At 39.9% G+C, this 19802-nt stretch overlaps 1 protein-coding gene across 5 annotated transcripts in view; it reads right to left on the reverse strand.

Moving 5' to 3' along the window:
• Nucleotides 1–19802, reverse strand: part of CREB5 (cAMP responsive element binding protein 5) — a 257223-nt gene that overhangs the window by 213445 nt on the left and 23976 nt on the right. For all 5 annotated transcript variants that reach the window (XR_007627942.1, XM_050308266.1, XM_050308256.1 and 2 more), the window contains exon 2: nucleotides 802–873. Coding sequence is in view for 4 of the 5 variants with exons in the window: in XM_050308256.1 (XP_050164213.1) it covers nucleotides 802–873 (72 nt within the window). In the remaining variant the exon portion in view is untranslated. The remainder of the gene's footprint in view (nucleotides 1–801; nucleotides 874–19802) is intronic.

Here is a 19802-nt window from a genome sequence, read left to right on the forward strand (position 1 = left end):
GAATTAGGGTCAAAAGTGCCACACATGGAACTTCCCTCATTGATGCACATGGAGGAACTTCCCTCACCACTGCAAAATCATCAAGAAACCACATAAATCCCAATTCAAATCTCAGCAGGTGAAATCCTTGTCAGTTCAGGCTTTTTAAGGTTATTAGACAATGTTACAGGTCAGATTATACCCTCAGAGACACAGGGCAGACCACCAGTCAACAGGACAGGAATCCCAAATGTACATCCTGGGGCAAAATTTATCTACTGGCTGCATTTTCGTTAGAAAATATTTAGTAGGAAGATGTCTTAAATATAATAAATAAATACATAAATAAATAAATAAGCAGCAACCAATAAGATATTTGTGTATTTAAGTATTTAAAACAGAAAAAAATGGGAGGGTTACTACATCCAATAACAAGCATAACATATTCCATCATACACCTAAGCAGAAGACAGACAAATGTGCCCTGCCTAGTGTGTTCTCTCTTGCTAGTCACTAAAGGAATTTGCAATACCTGGCTTGAAACATTAGGCTTGGGGATGAGAGAAGGCACAGAAGCAGATTTAGAAGCATTTGTACTGACTCAGTTTTGACTGGCTGTTGTATTTGCTTGAAATATTTTGAAATAATGTCTTGTGGGAAAGGAGGGAATTGAGAGGGAGAAGGACTTAAAAAAAAAAAATGCACCAAACAAAACCCTGACACACATATTATTATTAGACACGTGTTAATATATCAGGAGGTATTATACAAGCCAGAGCTAGTGCTGAGGACTCAATTAATATCACCGCTGACTCCACTCACCTGTGAGCAGCCTGGGGCACTGCAGACAAAAGGCCTCTCCTGCTCCAAGTTCATCTTTGATTCCTCATAAATCTACATGTTAAAAGGGGGAGGGGGAAAGAAAGGGAACCTATGAATATATATGTTCTAAACTTCACACAGGCATGCAACATACAGTTGTCACGGTTTATGCTTTTATATCAAACTCCACAAACAGACCAGAACAAAGTTTTCATCCTCAGAGTACTAATTTTGCCAATATTCAACAGTCTCCGTAGAGTCTAAGTTCTTATTAACCTTCCTGAACACATAATTACTTTGAGGAAAGAAAAAAAAGTTCAGCTTTCACAGCAGAAATCTGCCTCAGAAAATTGCATATGTTCAGTGTTGTTATTAGATAAGACCGTGTCTGCTCAGCAATATCTTGAATTAAAGGTTTTTACCTTTCCTCCTTCAGTTCCTGCTGAACAACATTAAAACCAGACGTCTAGGTTACCTCTGAGAAAAAAACCACTTTTTGAAGTTCTGAATCCATACTGTCTGATATTAATAACTTAAATACATTACATACATCTCTCTATACACACAAGGTAATTGTGCATCCCCATCCTTTAAAAGGTCAGCTAGATCCTCGGGAGTTTGAGAAGTGAAGTTTTGTCTAAAACTGCACTTCCCCCTAGCAGTTCCAGTCTTCTAACCTTGAACTAAACTCTGGGGGAAAGCTCCTGAGTCTTGAATAAAACCAAAAGATGAAACATTCACCCTCAGAACACACAGCTGAATTTGGGTCAATATTTGGGCAGTGTCCCTGACCAGAGAAAAAACACTAATAATTTTTTTAGCAACATTCTAGGATGTAAAATAAATAAGTCATTCATTTCAGAAATGTTTTGAGCCTTTTGGTACAACTGTTATTACCAGCTAGAATGTAGTGGCTGATCCACCTTAAAGCACTATATATGACTTCTGCTTACAGATTGCCTGAAATCCCTTAAAATTCAGCCTCCCTACAGTCCCACTTAGAAAAGTACCCAACTTGTGTTTGTATAATTTTTCAGGACCCAAAGGAAAATATCTTTATGGAGAAGGAGACAGTGATTTCAAAACTACAAAAATCTGCAGAAGGACAGATGATAAAGCTACACAACTCCACTGTAATTTTTAAAAGCACAATTCATTGCTTCCTATTATCGGGACACTTATACTTGACAGAAAGCTCTATTTCCAGAAGAGTTGCTTCCATCCCTTGCAAACAATAAATACATCATTAACCTGAACATCAGCCAGACCTGTACTTGCAGCAATTATTTTCACTGCCCTAAGTTCTCAAAGGAAAAAAATAAACAAACAAAAACCAAACAAAACTTTTGGATGATAACAGTTTTTTTTTTTAAATTAAAATTCATTCCAGTGGACAACAGGATAGCCTGACAGGATATTTTTCTACTTGTGAGATAAATAAACCCCACTCTTTATCTGAGTCCACTGACCCAGATAAGCAGCATCCAGAAGAGAAGAATTTCTACTTTTATTTGCCCTTTAACCTTCACAAGGACCCTACTCCCTAAAGGTTACAGTAAGCATCAACTGATCTTCCCATTGTGGGCATCTCTACCAACATCTGGCCTGAGCAAGTGATTTATTGTACCACATACAACCAGGTGTCAAGAAAGAACCTAACTCAGAATTAACCTATGTATGCACAGAACACTAGAACTGAAATAACTAAAATTGTACCTAATTTACTCCTTTAAGATTATTCATATCCTGTTTTGATTTAACTTACAGCTATGTTAAACTGAAATAGAATACTCATAATCAGAAATGAAAGAGTATGTTCATATACTAAAATAACTAAAGGTGTCAAATTACTTCTAATTTCAGTTATTTCAGTTCCAGACTGTGTAGAGACAAGCTCTTCAGAGATGAAGCCATAAAAATACTCTGAATTATGCTATCCTGTCTGAAAGAAACAAGCAGCAGACAAACTAGACAAACAAACCCCCTCCAAAACAAAACCAAAACCTCCAACTAAGTTTGATTTTTAAGTACATCTCTATTTATGGGATTTAACCCCAGGGATGTTGTCTTTCCTAAAGACCTTTTCACAGAAAGAAGAAAAAAAAATGAAAGGCTACGTGTGAATAATGAAAGGCTTTATCTGATATCTCAATTACTCCCACAACTGAAGCACTGCCAAAGGTTTCTGTTACCCCTTTCTCCCTCCTCAGGGGACAGTGGCAATGGCATTTTCAATAGCAGAACAACAGATGAGATTCAGTCAAAGAAAACAAGATAGTAACAATTCTGGTTCCAAGCGTCCAAGTGGATTTCAAAACATTACCAGGAATTATTTGGAGTTTGTTTTCTTATTGAGTATTGCAAGTTTAAGACTTCTCACCCTGAGCTAGAGCTCTAGTCCCTGAGTCTGTCAGTGTATGCTCTGCTAACACTTAAATGATTCTCAAGATTATCTAGACAGATAAGCACGGACTAAGCACCTAAATAACACACTGGGTAAGAACTAGAATCCTGAGCATGGACATCAGCTCCAGGAAATCAAGTCCAGGAAAACATGAACTTGGTGTTTATTCTCAGTGCTTGGAAAAGGTGTCAGATTCAACATTTAACTGTTCTCCACAAATGTACAGGCAAATGCTTGTTCCCATGAGAATCATTCTTTGCAGACACTAAACTTAAAAAAAGTAATAATCCAGAATGGCTATATCACCTGCACTACTGTCTAGCAAAACTTAACCCATATTACACGTTACCAGGTAGAACAATGCCCTCAAGACAAATTGCCCCATGCAGAATTTATGTTCACGTGTGGTGCTATCGCCGCATTTGAGACTGTGGTACTACTGACTGTCTTACAACAGCAAATGAGTGAAAGAAGCTGTCTGCTGCCTACAGTTTTTGAGAGGGTGTCTGGTACTTGGTTATTGTGTGGCAGCAATTCCAGCTGTGTGCTCGAATGTTGACCAGAAACAAGCAGCTGACAGTCTGGGCTGCGACCGTGAACCTTCTGCTGCCTCAGTCCTGCTGAACTCTGCAAGAGCTACAGATGCACAAGCAACACAGGGTCTCACCCCAGCTTTGCAGCAGGGTGGGGGTTTTCAGCAACAGAGGTGTTCTGGTTGTGCAGAGCACATCTTGCACGGCATCCTTTCCGAGATGCAGGCATGCATCTCCCATCCTTCAGCCCGGGGTATAGACAGCTGCACACAGCCTCTGGCACACACTTCTCTTCACATGGCTCACGTGTGTTGCAGGGCCACACATTCCACATCTTCTTTTTCCACACTGTGTGCAGGTGAAGGAAGGAAATAACGCAACCAATGGCAACATTTCGACTTCACCTAATAAAAATAAATCACAGCAGCTTTTCCATCTAAATTAGGGTGCTTATTAACCTTTGGGACCTTAAAAATTCAAGTTACACTCATGTAACTTTTGTAGCACTACCTATAACTGCTGCAATTAATGTACATGAAGAAAATCAGGCAAATCTATGATAACTGTAAAGTTATAAAATTGCTCAGGTCTGAATTTTTTTGGTCTGTTATCAATAGCCTAATTTATTGCAAATTTGTGACCTCTTTGAAGAAACAAGGATTATAAATACAAGCAAACACTAATACTGATATGTCAGCATTAGTTCTGATATTATTAACAATAGGCATTATGCAGCAGAAAAGGGGGATGAATTTTAATAGACGTGTTAACAACATCTGTCAGCATTTATTGCCCTATTGTGACCATGTAAAGAGCCTTATTGGCAGAATGTGTGAGGAAATCTGCTATGCTGTTGTAGCCTGCTATTATCCTGAAATATCACTCTGCTTAGGAAAAGTGAAGATATTCTGATTAGAAAAAGAAGTAAATAAAAACACAAAAGAAAGATTTCCCCAAGCCATGTCACATAGAAGAGAAAAAAACAAGTTCTGCAGAAAGCCAAGATTTTCTTCTATTCCTTGATTTTTGCACAAGATACTTCTAAACAGTTCTTATTATAATTAATAAAACTGAAGCCCACAGCAAGGAATGCAAGAACATAACAAAGAAATAAAAAGCAAACAAAAGAAATGAAACCACCCTCAGAACACAGCAACAAACTGCATCTCCTCTCAGCAGCACTCAGAGGGAAGTACCCCATGTCCTAAGGCTCCTCGAGGAGATTTTGCAGAGCCACAGGATCATCCTTTCTGAACCAGAAAAACAGTTCTAACATCTAATACCAAGAAAGCATGCTCCTTTCTGTCTCTCTCTCCCCATTTTTAAACTCAGCAGTAATCTTACTGCCATACTGGTAAAAACATCAAGCAGGCTTGTTTCCTGTTTCAATGTTATTCTTGAAGTGGGCTGCAGTAAGAATCTGATTTTCATTGGGCTATTATTATTTGCAGCTGTGTGACCTTTTTAACCCTCTTTTAAAAGTGACATTTCAGCCTTCAACCTCAAGCTGTCTAAATGTTGCAGGGTTTGCAGGCCTCTGATTAACAGAGGAAAAGAACTGATGGGGAGGTGTATACTACAATGTGTCTAATACAGATCAGGGCACCCATCCTGCCATTTCCACGAGTGAGTAATTACACTCTTACAAGCAACCTGTTTGTTGAAATTAATCACCTGGGCACTTGCTTGCAAGACAGGTTTCTTCAGCCTGGTGTAACCAAGGTCACTGAGATTTCCAAATACAAGTACAAAATACACAGTCGCTGGCGTTAGCAGCAGTATGCAGAGACATGAGCAATAAATGAAGCATCACCTGTTTTTTGGGGTCACGGGCACAATGTTTAAAAAGTGAGAGGAGACGTGGTTAAACTCCACTTGTGAATAGTAAAGACCCCCATCAGTTTATGCAGCATTTTAAACTGCTAGTCATGGCTATTCAGTGCAGCGTTATTTATAGATAATTAGAGTATTATTAGAAATGTTATTACAACTTCTTGGGTTTGGAAGTGTAATACAGGCAGGGTTAATGCCTACGGTTGAGCAATACATACTTGCATGAGCAAAGTCAGTCTTAAATACTGCTGTGCTGAAACGGTGTATGGTGTTTTTCGTCAGCATGGGCTGTTCAGTGGAGGTGCTTGTTTTCTGAACTCACATCATGCTTTCCACATGCACACATACAGGGCTCATTATCACAGCCCTGCCTGCTTCAGCTGCTACAACGACGGGTCTGTCAGCATTTCCATTAGAAACCCCCTGGTTTCAGGATTAAAGCATTTCCAAATGGTTCTGGATGCTGGAAAGCAATTTATGTCTGGAGTCCCTAAGAAGGACTTTAATATGATGCACATTTGTGCTGGGGCTTGAGCCCTCACTGGTACTCCAGTGAAGTTTTTGTGATTGCATTTATGACATTTATATGTGGAAAAACACTTAGCTTGGGCCTTTACTCATTTGTTTTAAAAGAAGAGAGCCCCATAAATCTCTAGGCAGAGCTGAGGGCTCTCAAAAAGTAGTTGATGTGTGAATTGCCTCAACAGCAAGCAGCCCTCCTTCAGTCTTTTCCCTGTGGCTGGCATCTGTGAAGTCACTGGCCACTGGCATGCTTCAGGATCGTTTGAGAACCATATCAAAAGGATTCTTGCTAAACACCCCAGTTCCTTTTTAAATGGCCACTTGGTTTGCTTATTGCCTGCCTAAACAGAATCCAGTGCTGGGAAGGCTCCCCGGCAGTACTAAGGTCTTGTCCCATACCTCTCTTACAGGTATATCCTTTCACCTTCAAATCAGCTGAGGGAGAAGAGTTTTTGATCCCCAACTCAGTATATGGCTGCTAAACCTCACTGTTCCTGTTACCGAAGAAAGCCAAATAGCTGCCTTCTGGCTTTCTTCTGCTTATACAGAGCTGCTTTCTTCTCAAGAAAGAGCAGAACTGAGTGGGCATAACTAAAGAAGTAAGGGGCGAAGACAAGAAATTTCAAAATGGAACAAGAATGAAGTTTGTAAAACTCCAGAATTAAGGAGAAAGGGAAGTAAGGGGAGGAAGAAAAAAGGGACTGGGGGCAAGGAGCCACCAGTGGAAATGGAAAAGAGAACGACAGTATAAGTAAGGACTGCAAACACTGGAGAGCGGGCTGAGGAAGAGGAAGGGAGTAAAAGGATACTTCTGCAACAGAAACTCAAAATAGAAAGTGGATGACCTACTGCCTTTCCACGTAGCAGCAGCATGAGAGCTCAGCACTGTGTATCACCCATGCAAGTATGTGGTAGAGGGCACGGTTTGTCCTCTCCACTGCACGAGCTGTATCTCAAGTCTAGAGGAAGTGCATGAGTCTTAATGATTACATTTCTTGGACTCTCCGTTTCACTATAGGAAACCCATCATGGATTTATTTGGTATAGTGCAAAAGGATTTGTTGTTTTACAGAAATGGCCATGGGGTTAATAAGCACAGGCCACAGAAGACAAAAATGGACACAGGAGAATAGAGGTGAAGAGTGAAGGTAAAACACAGAAAACCCAAAAAAACCAACACCTGGCACTTTTGAAAACAGTTCATGAAAGTTATCTCAGCAAAGGAATATTCTGTAGGAGAACTTAGATCTTTATAGGGCAAGATGGCTATTGCTTCAACTCTGGAAAAACACTTTGAGGAATAACGCGGTTATTTTGCACTCTGTAATTGGTCAAACAGAGCCAGCCTAACCTGGATGTGGCCCAGGTTTGTGGCTCTGTAACTGTCCCCCACTGATGGCATTTGCAGAATAGCCCTAATACCTGCTCTACCTAGTTACAAGTCTGAAATGACATGAGAGACCCGACTGTAACCTCAGTGACAGTACTGAGGTTTGCTTAACAGAACACGCAGCAGCAGCAGCACAAACTGTGGCAATGTAAGGAAAAGGAAAGGCACTATTCGACAACAACATTTTGCACACCAGCAGACAGAAATCAGACCTGTAGCACTTCTCTATTTTCCCTACATGCAGTTTTTCTGCTTTCCAGTGCTGGAAATTCAACAGCTAATCCAGACCTACTGAAGCAAACCCAGTATCTGGGTCCACGGACTTAACATGACAAATGTTAGGGAGAATGTCGTGTGTCTATGGGTAGTCAAACAGCATCCAAATGCCATCTCAACATGAACAAATACTGTTGTTGTCCTGTATCATCAGACCTTCAACTTACATGCTCATGTTAGGAGACCAAGTTAAATTTGAGGGTCTTGGAAGGGAGGGAAGGAAGGAAGGATGGAGGGAAAGGGAGGAGGAAGAAGAGGCAGAAAAAGGGGGAGGAAGGGGGGAAAAGGAGAGGAAGGAAAGGAAGGAATGGGAAGAAGTGTGTGAAAGGAGGAAAGGGAAGGGAGGAAATGGGAAGAAAGGGAGGAAAGGGAAGAAAGAGAGGAAAGGGAGGAAAAGGAGGAAAGGAAAGAAAGGGAGGAATGGGCGGAAAGAATGGGCTATGTTAAAGCAAGATTCAAAGGATCAAATGCTTTAAATTGTCTGCTACAAAAGGACTCTCCATTATTTTAAAAGCTTCAACACTCAGACTTCCTTGATCGGATGCATGTACATGGTGATAATATCTAGTCCTTACTTAGGTCACTGTCCCTCTCACAAATTGTTCTGCTCAAAGGGAGGTGGGGGAACTGCAAATACACAAGTGGTAGGAATCTTGCTTCAAGAGACAACCACTAACATCTATCATTTTAAAGGAAAAACATATTTGCTCTGTTCTTTATGAGCAAGTCTTGGCTTCTCCCTCTACAGGACAGAGTCCCTCGGGGCACAGCATGCGCACAAAGAAGTTAAAACCACCATTAGCTGAAATCAATATTTACTACCAAATTCTTGAAAGATTTAAAGGAGAAGATACATGCAGAGAACACCATTCCAGGCTCTAACAGTCGTTATTAACATGGATCTGATAGCAACCGCTCTCCCTCACTGCTGACTATTTTGGGTTACACACTTAGCAACACTTCAGTGCGATATTTGATTATCTACAAAGTGACCAATAATATAAGAATGGTCTGCTTAAAATTGTATCTACTTATTTTTCAGACAAAGGGATGAAAAAGAACAGAAAATGCTTCACCTGTCAGAAAGTCTGCCCCAACATTCACTCATCTCCAAAAGGGTAACTGTATTAAGTGAGGTGGGTTGCCTGTATTCTACAAACCCCTCCACAATCACAGCCCAGTTCCCAGAGCTCTAGCACTCACTGTGCTTCATGTCAGTGGTTCCTATGCCAAGAGCATTATTGTGGGTGTATGAAGGAAAAACAAAGAGTCTTCAGATCAACTTTACAAGTTAAGATGGTTCATCATGCCTATTGCTGTGAAACAAAAAAAAAACCTACTTGAAGGAAAAAATTCAAGCATTATGCACTGGAGAAGATCTCCAGGAAGCCTGCAAAGGGCAGAAAAGGCAACTGCAACTGTGGCGAGAGACGAAGCCCATGAAGCAGAGAGTGTCAATGATGAACTCCCAGTAACATCTGGTTACAAATAAGCTAATCTTTTGGGACTTTCCAATGTTGGCAGATAAGTGTGTTGTCTGTCCCTTCAAAGGCTGACCTCATTTCTATCCTTGGGTTAATGGCATGCAAAGCTCTCTGCTACACTTACTTTTTCACTCTTCCCCCCACCCCCAACAGTTATTATTAAACAACAAACAACTTTGCCTATTGTTGTCGTTTGCATATAATTTAATTAAGAGTTTTCCCTCCAGGAATAATATTGACTGAAGGTTTTGAAGGGTTGTTTTGGTTTTTAAGTGTACTGTAACTGCAGTATGCTAATTGCTTTGGTTTACGATACACAAATAGATAAAAGAATTCACCTACCTTGCATGCAAATAAACACTTGGATTTGCAAAGGGAAGGAAGGAAAAAAAAAGAAAGCATAAAAGATATCCTGGGGGAAACAACAACACAAGGCTGCTTAGCTGACTTTCATACCAGAAGCAGTTAGGGGCTTTAACACAAGCTTTGAAAATTTTGCCAGCCCAAATTTTCCTTCTCGTTATTATATAAAATAATCCCTAAACCAGAACTCTGCAAACAAACTTTAATATCTTATGGATAAAACTCCGCAATTCTATATGTTTTAAGTAATTTTAAATTAAGATCAATCTCACTTTTTACTTTTTTTTTCTTTAGAGTTAACATACAAGACAGTTTAAAATTTTCATTACATAGAAAAATGAGGGCATTAATAAATCAGCTCCGAGCCATTAATTATTGACTTTCACTAATTTTTAATTACCATTTTTTACAATTTTTTTTGTTGTTGTTGGGAACTTCTCTCTGCAAAATGACGAAAAAAAAAAAAAAAAAAAATCCTGAATCAAACTTTCAATGTTCACTGTTCTAAGATAAAATCCTCTGGGGTAACAAATCTCTTCTGAGACAGTGGCAGCCCACATGTCCCCTCAGGCAGTACTCAGCACCAGAGAGTCTTAGACATTAAAAACTAAATACTGCTCTTTTCAGCCCTGACAAATCAAGGGCAGGCTGATTTGCAACGCTTAAAACTTTGTGCGTGTGAAGCTACAGGCAACCTCCAATGCATACACCTTATCACGTTCCTCACCATCACATAACTAGTTTTACTAAGAGCTATGTAACAACTTATTTTGGGTAAGTTTCATTTGGATTCAGGTTTATCTATATGTTTTTAGGAATACAAGGATGGAAACATCTTACTGTTAAAATGCCTTAATAAAATAAGGGGGTTTGAATTCTGAAACTGGGTTAAAAAGCTGTTTCCAAATCATTCATTGCATTGAATAAATACAGTTTTTAAAAGGGCAGTATGCAAATAAAGCAGTAAGAAAATAATTGCTTGAACTAATAACTCGAAAAAAAATACACAACTCAAAGAAGTTGCAGATACTAAAATAAGAGTTTATATTTTTATAGAATCACAGAATAATTTGAGTCAGGAGGGATCTCTAAAGGTCATCTAGTCCAAATCCCTTCAATGAGCAGGGACATCTTCAACTAGATCAGATTGCTCAGAGCCCTGTACCGAATATGACCAGGGATGGGGCATCCACCACCTCTCTGGGTGACTTTTTCCAGTGTTTCATCACTCTCATTGTAAAAGCCTTTGTCTTTATACCTACTGTAGATCAATCCTTCTTCAGATTAAAGCCATTAAGCCTTATTCTGTCACAATAGGCCCTCCTAAAAAGGTTGTCCCCATAAGTGGTGGCCCACTTACATATTACAACCAGCTCCTTACAAAGATTTTCTGTGAGACAGGAGGCTCACAGCTTAACAAAATAGTTGAAACTGTGGACTAAGAGATGAATTCACAGTAGTTAATGAAAACCTTTTTGGGGAGTCAGGGCAGGTATTTTAGACTCAATCTCCTGGAGTACCTGAAGGAACATCAGTAACCACAGGAAATGTCCTATGCAGGTATTATTAACAAGCAATGCCCTGCTGCAGACACAGCCATTCCCAGGGCTCTGAAATTGGTCACTACCAAGTCCTAGCACCAAAAACACCAGGAGAGGCAAGCAATGCCCAGGGCAGACAGTCTCAGCAGAGCAGCCCCCTTCTTCCCTGCCATGACACAGGCCAACAGCACACAGTACTCTGCTGCACTTCCTTCCAGCTTGCACCAGACTGAAAGGCTGAGGACCATCTGCCTCAGCAATTCAGGTACCTGACTTGGAAGGAGAACAGAACAGCCCATGAACTGCTTGGCAGACATCCAAAACAAAACAAAAAATCCAAACAATTTTGTGCTGCTCCCCCTGTCTTCCTACACCCCAGCTTGGCTCTGGCTTCCCAGTCTGCTCTGGATGTGTCCATAACCCTTGGGTCAAGCTTCTCAACCTTTGAAGGACTGGACCCAAGAGAGGAGCTAACTTTGATGAGAATCCAACACAGGTCTTCAAAGGCTTTTTTTGCAAATATATGCTTGCTCTGACCACAAAAGCAGTGATCCCTATCCTCTCCTTGGGTAAAAACAAGAGTGCCTCAGAGGTACTCCTGAGGGTCAGAGGTGCTTCAACAGTCCCCAGCACTAATATATTTAGCCCCTGCAAATACATTTGCTGCATGTGAGACAAGGAAGTCTGCCTCCCTCTCCATACCCAAAAGAGTAGCTCAAACATCAGTATCTCAGAGGAGCTCCAGGGTAGACAGGGATGTGCCAATGCCCTGTTCCCTGGTTGGGGAGGTGGGATGAGTGCTACCCTGACACCCCATGAGCCCCCTGTAGCTCTAACCCCCACAGAGTCCCCCAGAATCCATAGTGCCTGTCATACCGCTTTTCTGGTGGTCTCCATTGGAGGGAGCTACGTGAGTGGAGGCTCAGCCCAAGGCACACAGCCAAGGCTGCTCAGCTGCTACTCCCTTGGGAGCACTCCCACACCAACACAGACCATGGTTGGATTTAGGGCTCTCTAACAAACCTAGACAGGTCCAGCCTGTATACTTCTGCCTAGAGACCTCAATCTCTGCTCAAGGAATGAGTGGTTTGGGATGCAGAAGTGACATAAATGCAGCCATCACTCAACTACCACTTGACAAGCAGGGGACACCTGACATGGGCTGCCACTCTGCTCTCAATTAATGCAGCAACCACAAAGCAAACAGTTACCAGTGGTTGGGCAGGGGGATGAGCCTGCTTTCCAGAATCAATTGAAACAGCATCTGTCATTAGGCAAATGCCACTGCAAACTATGAGAGACTCTTCCTGGAGCAGAGAGAGAGTTCTGTACTCCAGGAGTGACTGCACATGTCTGTGTGCAAAGGAAGGTGGGGTAGGTGGGAGTGTGAAAGGGACATTCTTTTCCCTCCTAAAGGGATGTAAGTACCCCTCAGCAATAAAAGTTTAACAGAATTCTTATCAGAAGAGTTCTGTATCACACTAAAAAAAATCAGCCTTTCTGTCTCATGGGTTATTGCCTCCGTTAAGGGGGCAGCACATCAAAATGAAGCAATTCCTAGCCAGTGAATAGCCACAAATTTCTGGCAGTGATCAACCATAACTACAAACAAGAATATTAAAAACTGGTACCTATGAAAAAAACCCTACTTTTCCTAAAAAGAAGGAGGAAAAGTGAGGGGTAACTCTCTGTAGACTGTACGTTCACAATCTGTGAACAACTCACAGCAACTTTTAACATACTGCAAGTGTAAAGCGGTGAAATTCAAACATCTCTAAAAACCACAGATTTGTAACTTGCGCTTATGTAAATACACAGCTTTCAAGCCTCAGCCATCCTGGCCATAGCTCTTCTGGGAAAAATTAAAAAAATCTTGGCTAAGATTTTCAAGAGCAAGTGGTGATACTGAGAGTCTCCAGTTTTTATGTGTCCAATCAGAAATACTTTAAAAGGCTTCATTTCCAATTCTTGCTGCACACACCCTCTTCCAATCATATCCCTTTAGGGAATATTTATCTTAAAAAGTAAGCAAATATGGAAAAGTCAAATGCATACACATTATTCTGTTCATTCTTCTCTCAGTAGTCTCTCTAACATGAAGATGTAATTCTATGCCACAATTATAGACAAGAGGCTAAAGAACACACATTTAAAGACTGATTTTAATTCTTTTTAACAGAGCTGAAAGATGCTCACAATCATAATTAACTGCAATGAGCTTTAAATATATTTTATCTGTAGTTTCATCTAAAAAATTCTAGCTTACATGGTCTATCCCAAGTCATGCAAAGTTGGTGGTAAATCCAGGAAATAAATACACCTACATTTATAGTTACAATATACTGATTAACTACAAGATCATTATTTTGGGAATGGACTGCATAGACTGATCTGGCTTTTTGCATTTTTAATTAATATAATTTATCTAATTTTGAACTAGGGTGCAGAGTTATTACTAACGAATACTTTGTATGAGAACTTAAAATAGAATTTAAAAAAATTAAAAAGCTATCTTAACATATAATTGCCTCAGTTTCTAAAAAGAGAATTTAATATATAAGCTACTTTGAAAGTCTAGCAAGCATATGAATACATAATTCCTTTTCCTTCCCTTGTAGGAACAGAAGACCACTCAGATTTTTACCAGAACAGTGAACAAAATAGACTTATTATGAAAATAACCTAATTGTAAGCATTCACGGTCCCTGATAATATAGATACTATAATCCATTACACAAAAAACCCAAAGAGTATTCAGAATCACTATCCTTAATCTGTGTGTCTGTACAGCACACGTTATGAATGCCTTCTATCACCTGGCCAGATCCATCTATATTTTACAGTACCTCTGCTATAGAGGTAACATAATCAGAAAATAAAGGCATAATTAAGGTGGCAAAATTCCAGCAAAGGCAGATTTCACAGGTTAGTAGTATCACTGACTGCCTCCAATAAAAGGATTACAAATCCAGGCCTCAGTGTCTGGAATGGCAGTGCACCTTGATCCTAAACGTGTGATGGATCCTCCCAGTGTACTGTCTGCCTCTGATCAGGCTCCTGAGGAGGGTCGGGGGTTATTCTCAGAAAGCTGAATTACTGCAGGATACTCCTTTCCAAGTGTATGCTAACAGTATGAAGGCCATTAGGTCTGTATACTCTAGCTGTCATAATTGTGTGTGACATAGTTTCCAATATTTTTATAGGTAAGGCTCGGTTTTCTTCACAGAGGTAGCTTTTTCTCTGGACATTTACAGATACCGACTAATGCTTTTGCATTTATCAATGCCACAGATATCTTTTTGAATATTAATACGGCTAGATTTTCTTTCAAGAAAGTTGGTGGCAATTATAAATAGGTTCTATTATCCTCTCGTGTCAAAGCAGGCAAAGAAAATCTTTAATATGCATTTTGGTTGGATCATCAAAATAATATGGTTCTTTGAATAATTCTGAAGAACAAAAAATGTTTGGAGGGCATCAAGAACAAACAGGACTGTCATGAATCTCCTTCCAAAGACTACAGTTTATCTCCTCTGGCAAATTCCTATGCTGCACTTCCCTCTTTCTCCCTAGTGTTCTCCTGTCTCAGATACTGCCTTGGTCTGAAATGAAGAAGCCTCTTATCTTGGACCATTCACTTTGCATTTACCTACATAACAGTTTATTTTATGCATTCATTACTTCATAGAACGCATTTGCCTGTAGTACACAACATGTTATGAACTTTTTGTTGTTACGGTGTTTTAAAAAAATTAGGTCCTTCTCTGAGGCACTCTGATACTACACCAACACCTTTGGTGTTGTCTTTTCTGGGCTGTAGGCCTAAGATGTTATCTCCTTTGTGTAAGCAATGGTAAGAAAAGAAGCAGCAAAATATCCCAAGTCATGTAAGAACATCTGGGCTAACTAACCAATCTAAAATACAAGGATTTCTTCTGGTGTCACATCACAAATAACAAAAAACATATGTGGAGATACAGACTGCACCTTCTACTTGAAGTTAACCTGAAAAACTTCACTGAGTATTACCTAGGCTATAACAAACATAAAAGACCGAAGATCAATACGCTGAAAGCTTATTTCATTTCAATCATTTGTGAGAAGTATTCACAGACTGTCTTGTTTCCAGCAACAGTGTTCAGCTCTAAGTAGACTCTACATTTTTCTTTATAGAGGTACAAGTAAGCAAATTATTCAATTTAGCAAGTAAGTATCAGAGCAAAATAAAATTAAAAAAAATCAGTCATTTTAGTCCTTCACACTAACAAGAAATTAAAGGAATGTACTTCATTTTTTCAAGGAACTTCTTACTATCTTCTTTTCTTAATAGCTTTCTCTGGCAATCTCATTCCCATTCTCATATTTTCCTACTGAAAAAACAAAAAGGAAAAGAAACTGAAACCACAATGAAAAAGTATTTTGGAGAGGGTGTTTGCATCAGAGAATTCGGGGAATTTTGGGGGAAAAAGAATTATGGAATTTTTTGGGTTTCGTGCTCAGTGCAGTTTTTAGGGAATTTTACAGTTCCAGATCAGCTCTTCTGTTCATGCACATGACATGACTGACTACAAAATCCATTTCACAGGAATTGATAGAGCAACATTAGTGAGAGCGTCACAACTTCCAGACGGAGAACACAGGACTCAAACAGTCAAACCTCATAATGGTGAAGATTCCTATTTCAAGAGAGGTCAAGTCTTTTTCACTACTGAATATGACTCCATATTTGGGAAGCAGGTAGTGGTAAGAAAAGAAAATCAGACTACATATGTGCTGGGAAAGATGCTTTCTTGCCTTCATCCCTTGCCTATACATCCCAAAGTCTGTATATCTTGTGTTTTTTGATGGAAGCCTTTAATTGTGGGATAAATTGTATTTGGTAAAACAATTCTTTCCAATTTAAATCAAATCCCTTTTGGAAGGTTTTACCAGAACAGTTCTGCCTGCAGATCTACCATAAGTGAGTCTGCACAGCAAGGCTAGTTCAGGCACTCACTGATAGAGCATGAATGTGAAAATGCATATCCACCATGGACTATGATTTTACAGTAACTTTTAAAGCAGCATGGCTAGAATATTGCAGGACTACTTATTTTGGTGTGTGAAAATCCCTTTGGTGTTTTCCAGTTAATAAGGATGAAAGGAGAAAGGGAAAAAAAAAAAAAAAAAGAGAGAACAGAACATGGGAAAAAATTATAGGGTTGCATAGGCAGCCTCGAAGGAACATGGATTGAACAACCTTTGAAGTACCCAATTCTAAAATGAGATCATATGAGAATTTTTGAAAGCAATAAAATTGAAGCCTCAGAAACAAGTGTAAGTTACAGCCTGAAGTGCTTTATCACAGCTCCATGAACCCTCTTCCATAAACCTTAGTTGTTTTAAAAGTTCATTTACTTCAAGGCAAAAATTGAACTGATTGTGTGGGGATGAAAGGGCAGGAGGGATCTATAGTTTCCCAGAAGTGTGTTGGTAAACAAGGTATGCATCTCATGACATCAAAGTCATCAGAGAAGAAGAACTGTCTCCTGCCAGCCTGCAATGAGGCATTTTCCACTTGGGGATAAAAACAAATACTGGTGCCTTATGTGCTGCTTTAACAAAACTCCTACCCTCTGGAGAGCAAAGCCTTCAATTTAATAACATGCCTACAGGTATGCAAGAACACAAACTAACTTCTAACTCTGGACTCAGAAATTATGCCTGGGCTAATGCTGTGCCACACAAAATACCCAAGCTCTGAGGGAACATGTCTGTTCACACAGCACAGTGCAGAGCTGGGCAGAGATAACCAGCTCACATCATGGAAGTAATACCAGCACAACACTGCCCTTGAGTTAATCAGCCGTGTCTTTCAGCGGAGCTAACTAATCCACACACAAAACTCTGCTGAAGGGGATAGGCTTCTTCCAGATAGAAATCTGCCCATCTACACTCATCTGAGAGGTTTCTGTATTCTATGACATGCACATAATCAATTTGACTTTAAGCATCCTCATCATCTCCATCTCAGTCAATCATTCCAGACTTCTTTCATAATCAGTGGAGAGAAATAGGCGCATGAACACTCTCCACTTGACATAGACACCTCTAGTGGGAAGAGAGGAATGATAAGCTAGAACTGCCAATTTTTGGCTTTGAAAGAAGACTGGATGATTAGCTCAACACCATGCAGTTGCCTACATGTGGTCAGAAAACTGATTCCTCCACACGAACTTGCCACAGCTGTCTGAGGTAGGACAATGCTGGCTGCCTGTCTAAAGGATCCTATTCATGCTCTTAAAGCACTGATTAGAGCAAGTGATAGTTCAGAAATCGCTCAAGAAAGATCACTTCTTGCAACCAGATTGAGTTTTACTGGCTCCACTCTCCTCACTTCCATTCAAGTAGCACCGCCTGGCCAGAGGCCTGGCTGGAACTAGCAAGAGGAAATATCCCACACCATCCCAGAAGAAAGGAGTGTTTGACCCTGCACACCCTGTGCATGGAGACCTGCCTGATCACACCAGAACAACCCTCCAGCTGAGTACGTGCAGACCTTCCTTAGGCGGAAAACCACTTTGATGCAGGACCCCAACCAAGGTGTGGCATCTCATGCTATGGGACCAGTCCAGCACAAAATGTGTCTAAGCCACTGAAAACAAGTCACGTTTTCTCAAACTTCTTTCCCCAAACTACATCTGTGTTCAGGTAATAGGTGTAAAAGGTATCACATATAGATATTGATTGAGCTTGTATGCTACTGCTCACAGAAGTTACTTTTAAATAGATTTAAATTATAACTTTATGAATATAACTGGTGCTGGTAACTGTAAAAAATTCAAAACTTAATTTCTGTTTCCAGCCTCATGGTTTGGCTGCCACCAGGTTCCTCTTTAAGACGTAAACTTTATATCCTATTCAGGCAGTTATTTGTTATGCCATTTTAAAGTAACTCAGAGAAGCCCTGGGAAGAAATATAGCCAGGCAGCTGGAGGAGAGAAATTGTTCAGCTCGGAGACTTGCTCGGAGCCATTTAGAGATCTGTTCTGATTTTACAAATGAGAGAAGGATACAAAATTAAAAGCTATACAAATGCTGAACCATTTGTTTTAGAAGATTTAGCAAAATTAAGCCTTTAAATTCAACTCTTCAAGATATAAAAAACTCCATTCAGTGCCGTTGTTAAGGCAGGTTGACCTCATCCTCTAAAGTAACTTTCCCTCTCTATTCCTAAGCCCCATACCACCCTGCAAGCCTCAAGGGCACCCCTGCAGCAATCTCTGGAGAAAGAAAGACAGAGAGAGAAAGTTGTCCTCGGATTTATTTAGCGAGAAAGAGGCCAAATCTGGGACAGGGAAAAAGGTTTGCATAGAGACAGAGCTCTTGTGGATTTGTACAATCATCCATGCACATGGAATATATTGAACCTTGAACCTAAACTAAGGTCAAGCAAGTTTAAGGCTTGATACAGATGTTTCACAGAACTCTGGTAAATGAAGGTGAATGTTACTGTTAAAGCAAGAGAAAAAACAAGCTATAAAAACGGTTGGTCGATTGTTTATTTTTCTTTTCAGTCCATTGTCGAGTATACTTTGTACCCCTTAAGCCCAGCACTGGTATTTCCTGCATCTGGGTGATGACAGCAATCTCTTATACACCACATAAAACGGTTTTAGAAGCTTGAAAGCCACTCTTAGCCTGGTTTCTCCCAGGAAATATATCTCTCCAGCACAAGGGAATATTTGCATTTTCCTCATTTGTCTTTAATTTTAAAAAAAAATTACTGTCTTCTAGTGCATAAAAAAAACCCCAAAACACCCAAACCTAAATTCATTGTAAGTGCAATACCAACTCCTCCATAACCAGTGAGAGGGCTTTTGAACCAAGATGCCTTTTTTTTTTTTTTTTTTTTAATTAAGTTACAGAACAATCCAAAGGGAAATCCCTCAAGGAAAATCAACATAATAACTTTTTTTAGAAGATACTATGATCACTTGTTTTTAGACAATTACTTTTCCTTCTTTGGCATGAATGTGTTTGAAACTATGCTCAGAAAAGCAGCAAAGACCTTCCAAGTTCAATGCCATGATGAAGTGTAGGCCAATATGTAAGAAATCCCCTTTCCAAGCAAGTTCTGACTAACGGTGATAATGTTATTGGCTCTGAATTTGGAACAAGTCTCAAGATTTGGCAAATGTAGAAGAAATGAAAGTTTTGAAGTAATCTGGAAAAGTTAAAAAAAAAAAAATTAGGAGATCCACAGTAAAATACTTCTGTAATAATAATAATAATCACTTTTCAGTTGCAAAGAGCTTAGCATAAATAAAGTTCATGCTGGCTTTGGCTGGAATAGAGTTAATTTTCCTCATAGTAGCTGGTATGGGGCTATGCTTTGGATTTGTTTTAAAAAACTGCTGATAATACAGGGATATCTTCGTTACTGCTGAGCAGTGCTGACACAGAGTCAAGGCCTTTTCTGCTTCTCACACCACTCCACCAGTGAGTGGGCTGGGGGTGCACAAGGGGTTGAGAGGGGACACAGCCAGGACAGCAGACCCCAACTGACCCAAGGAATATTCCATTCCATGTGGCATCCTGTTCAGCATATAAAGCTGGAGGAAGGAGAAGGAAGGGGGGACATTCAGAGTGATGACGCTTTTCTTCCCAAGTTGT

Source organism: Myiozetetes cayanensis, unplaced genomic scaffold (genome assembly GCF_022539395.1).
Source record: "Myiozetetes cayanensis isolate MyiCay16 unplaced genomic scaffold, myiCay2020 scf1, whole genome shotgun sequence".
In the NCBI taxonomy this organism is placed as follows: domain Eukaryota; kingdom Metazoa; phylum Chordata; class Aves; order Passeriformes; family Tyrannidae; genus Myiozetetes; species Myiozetetes cayanensis.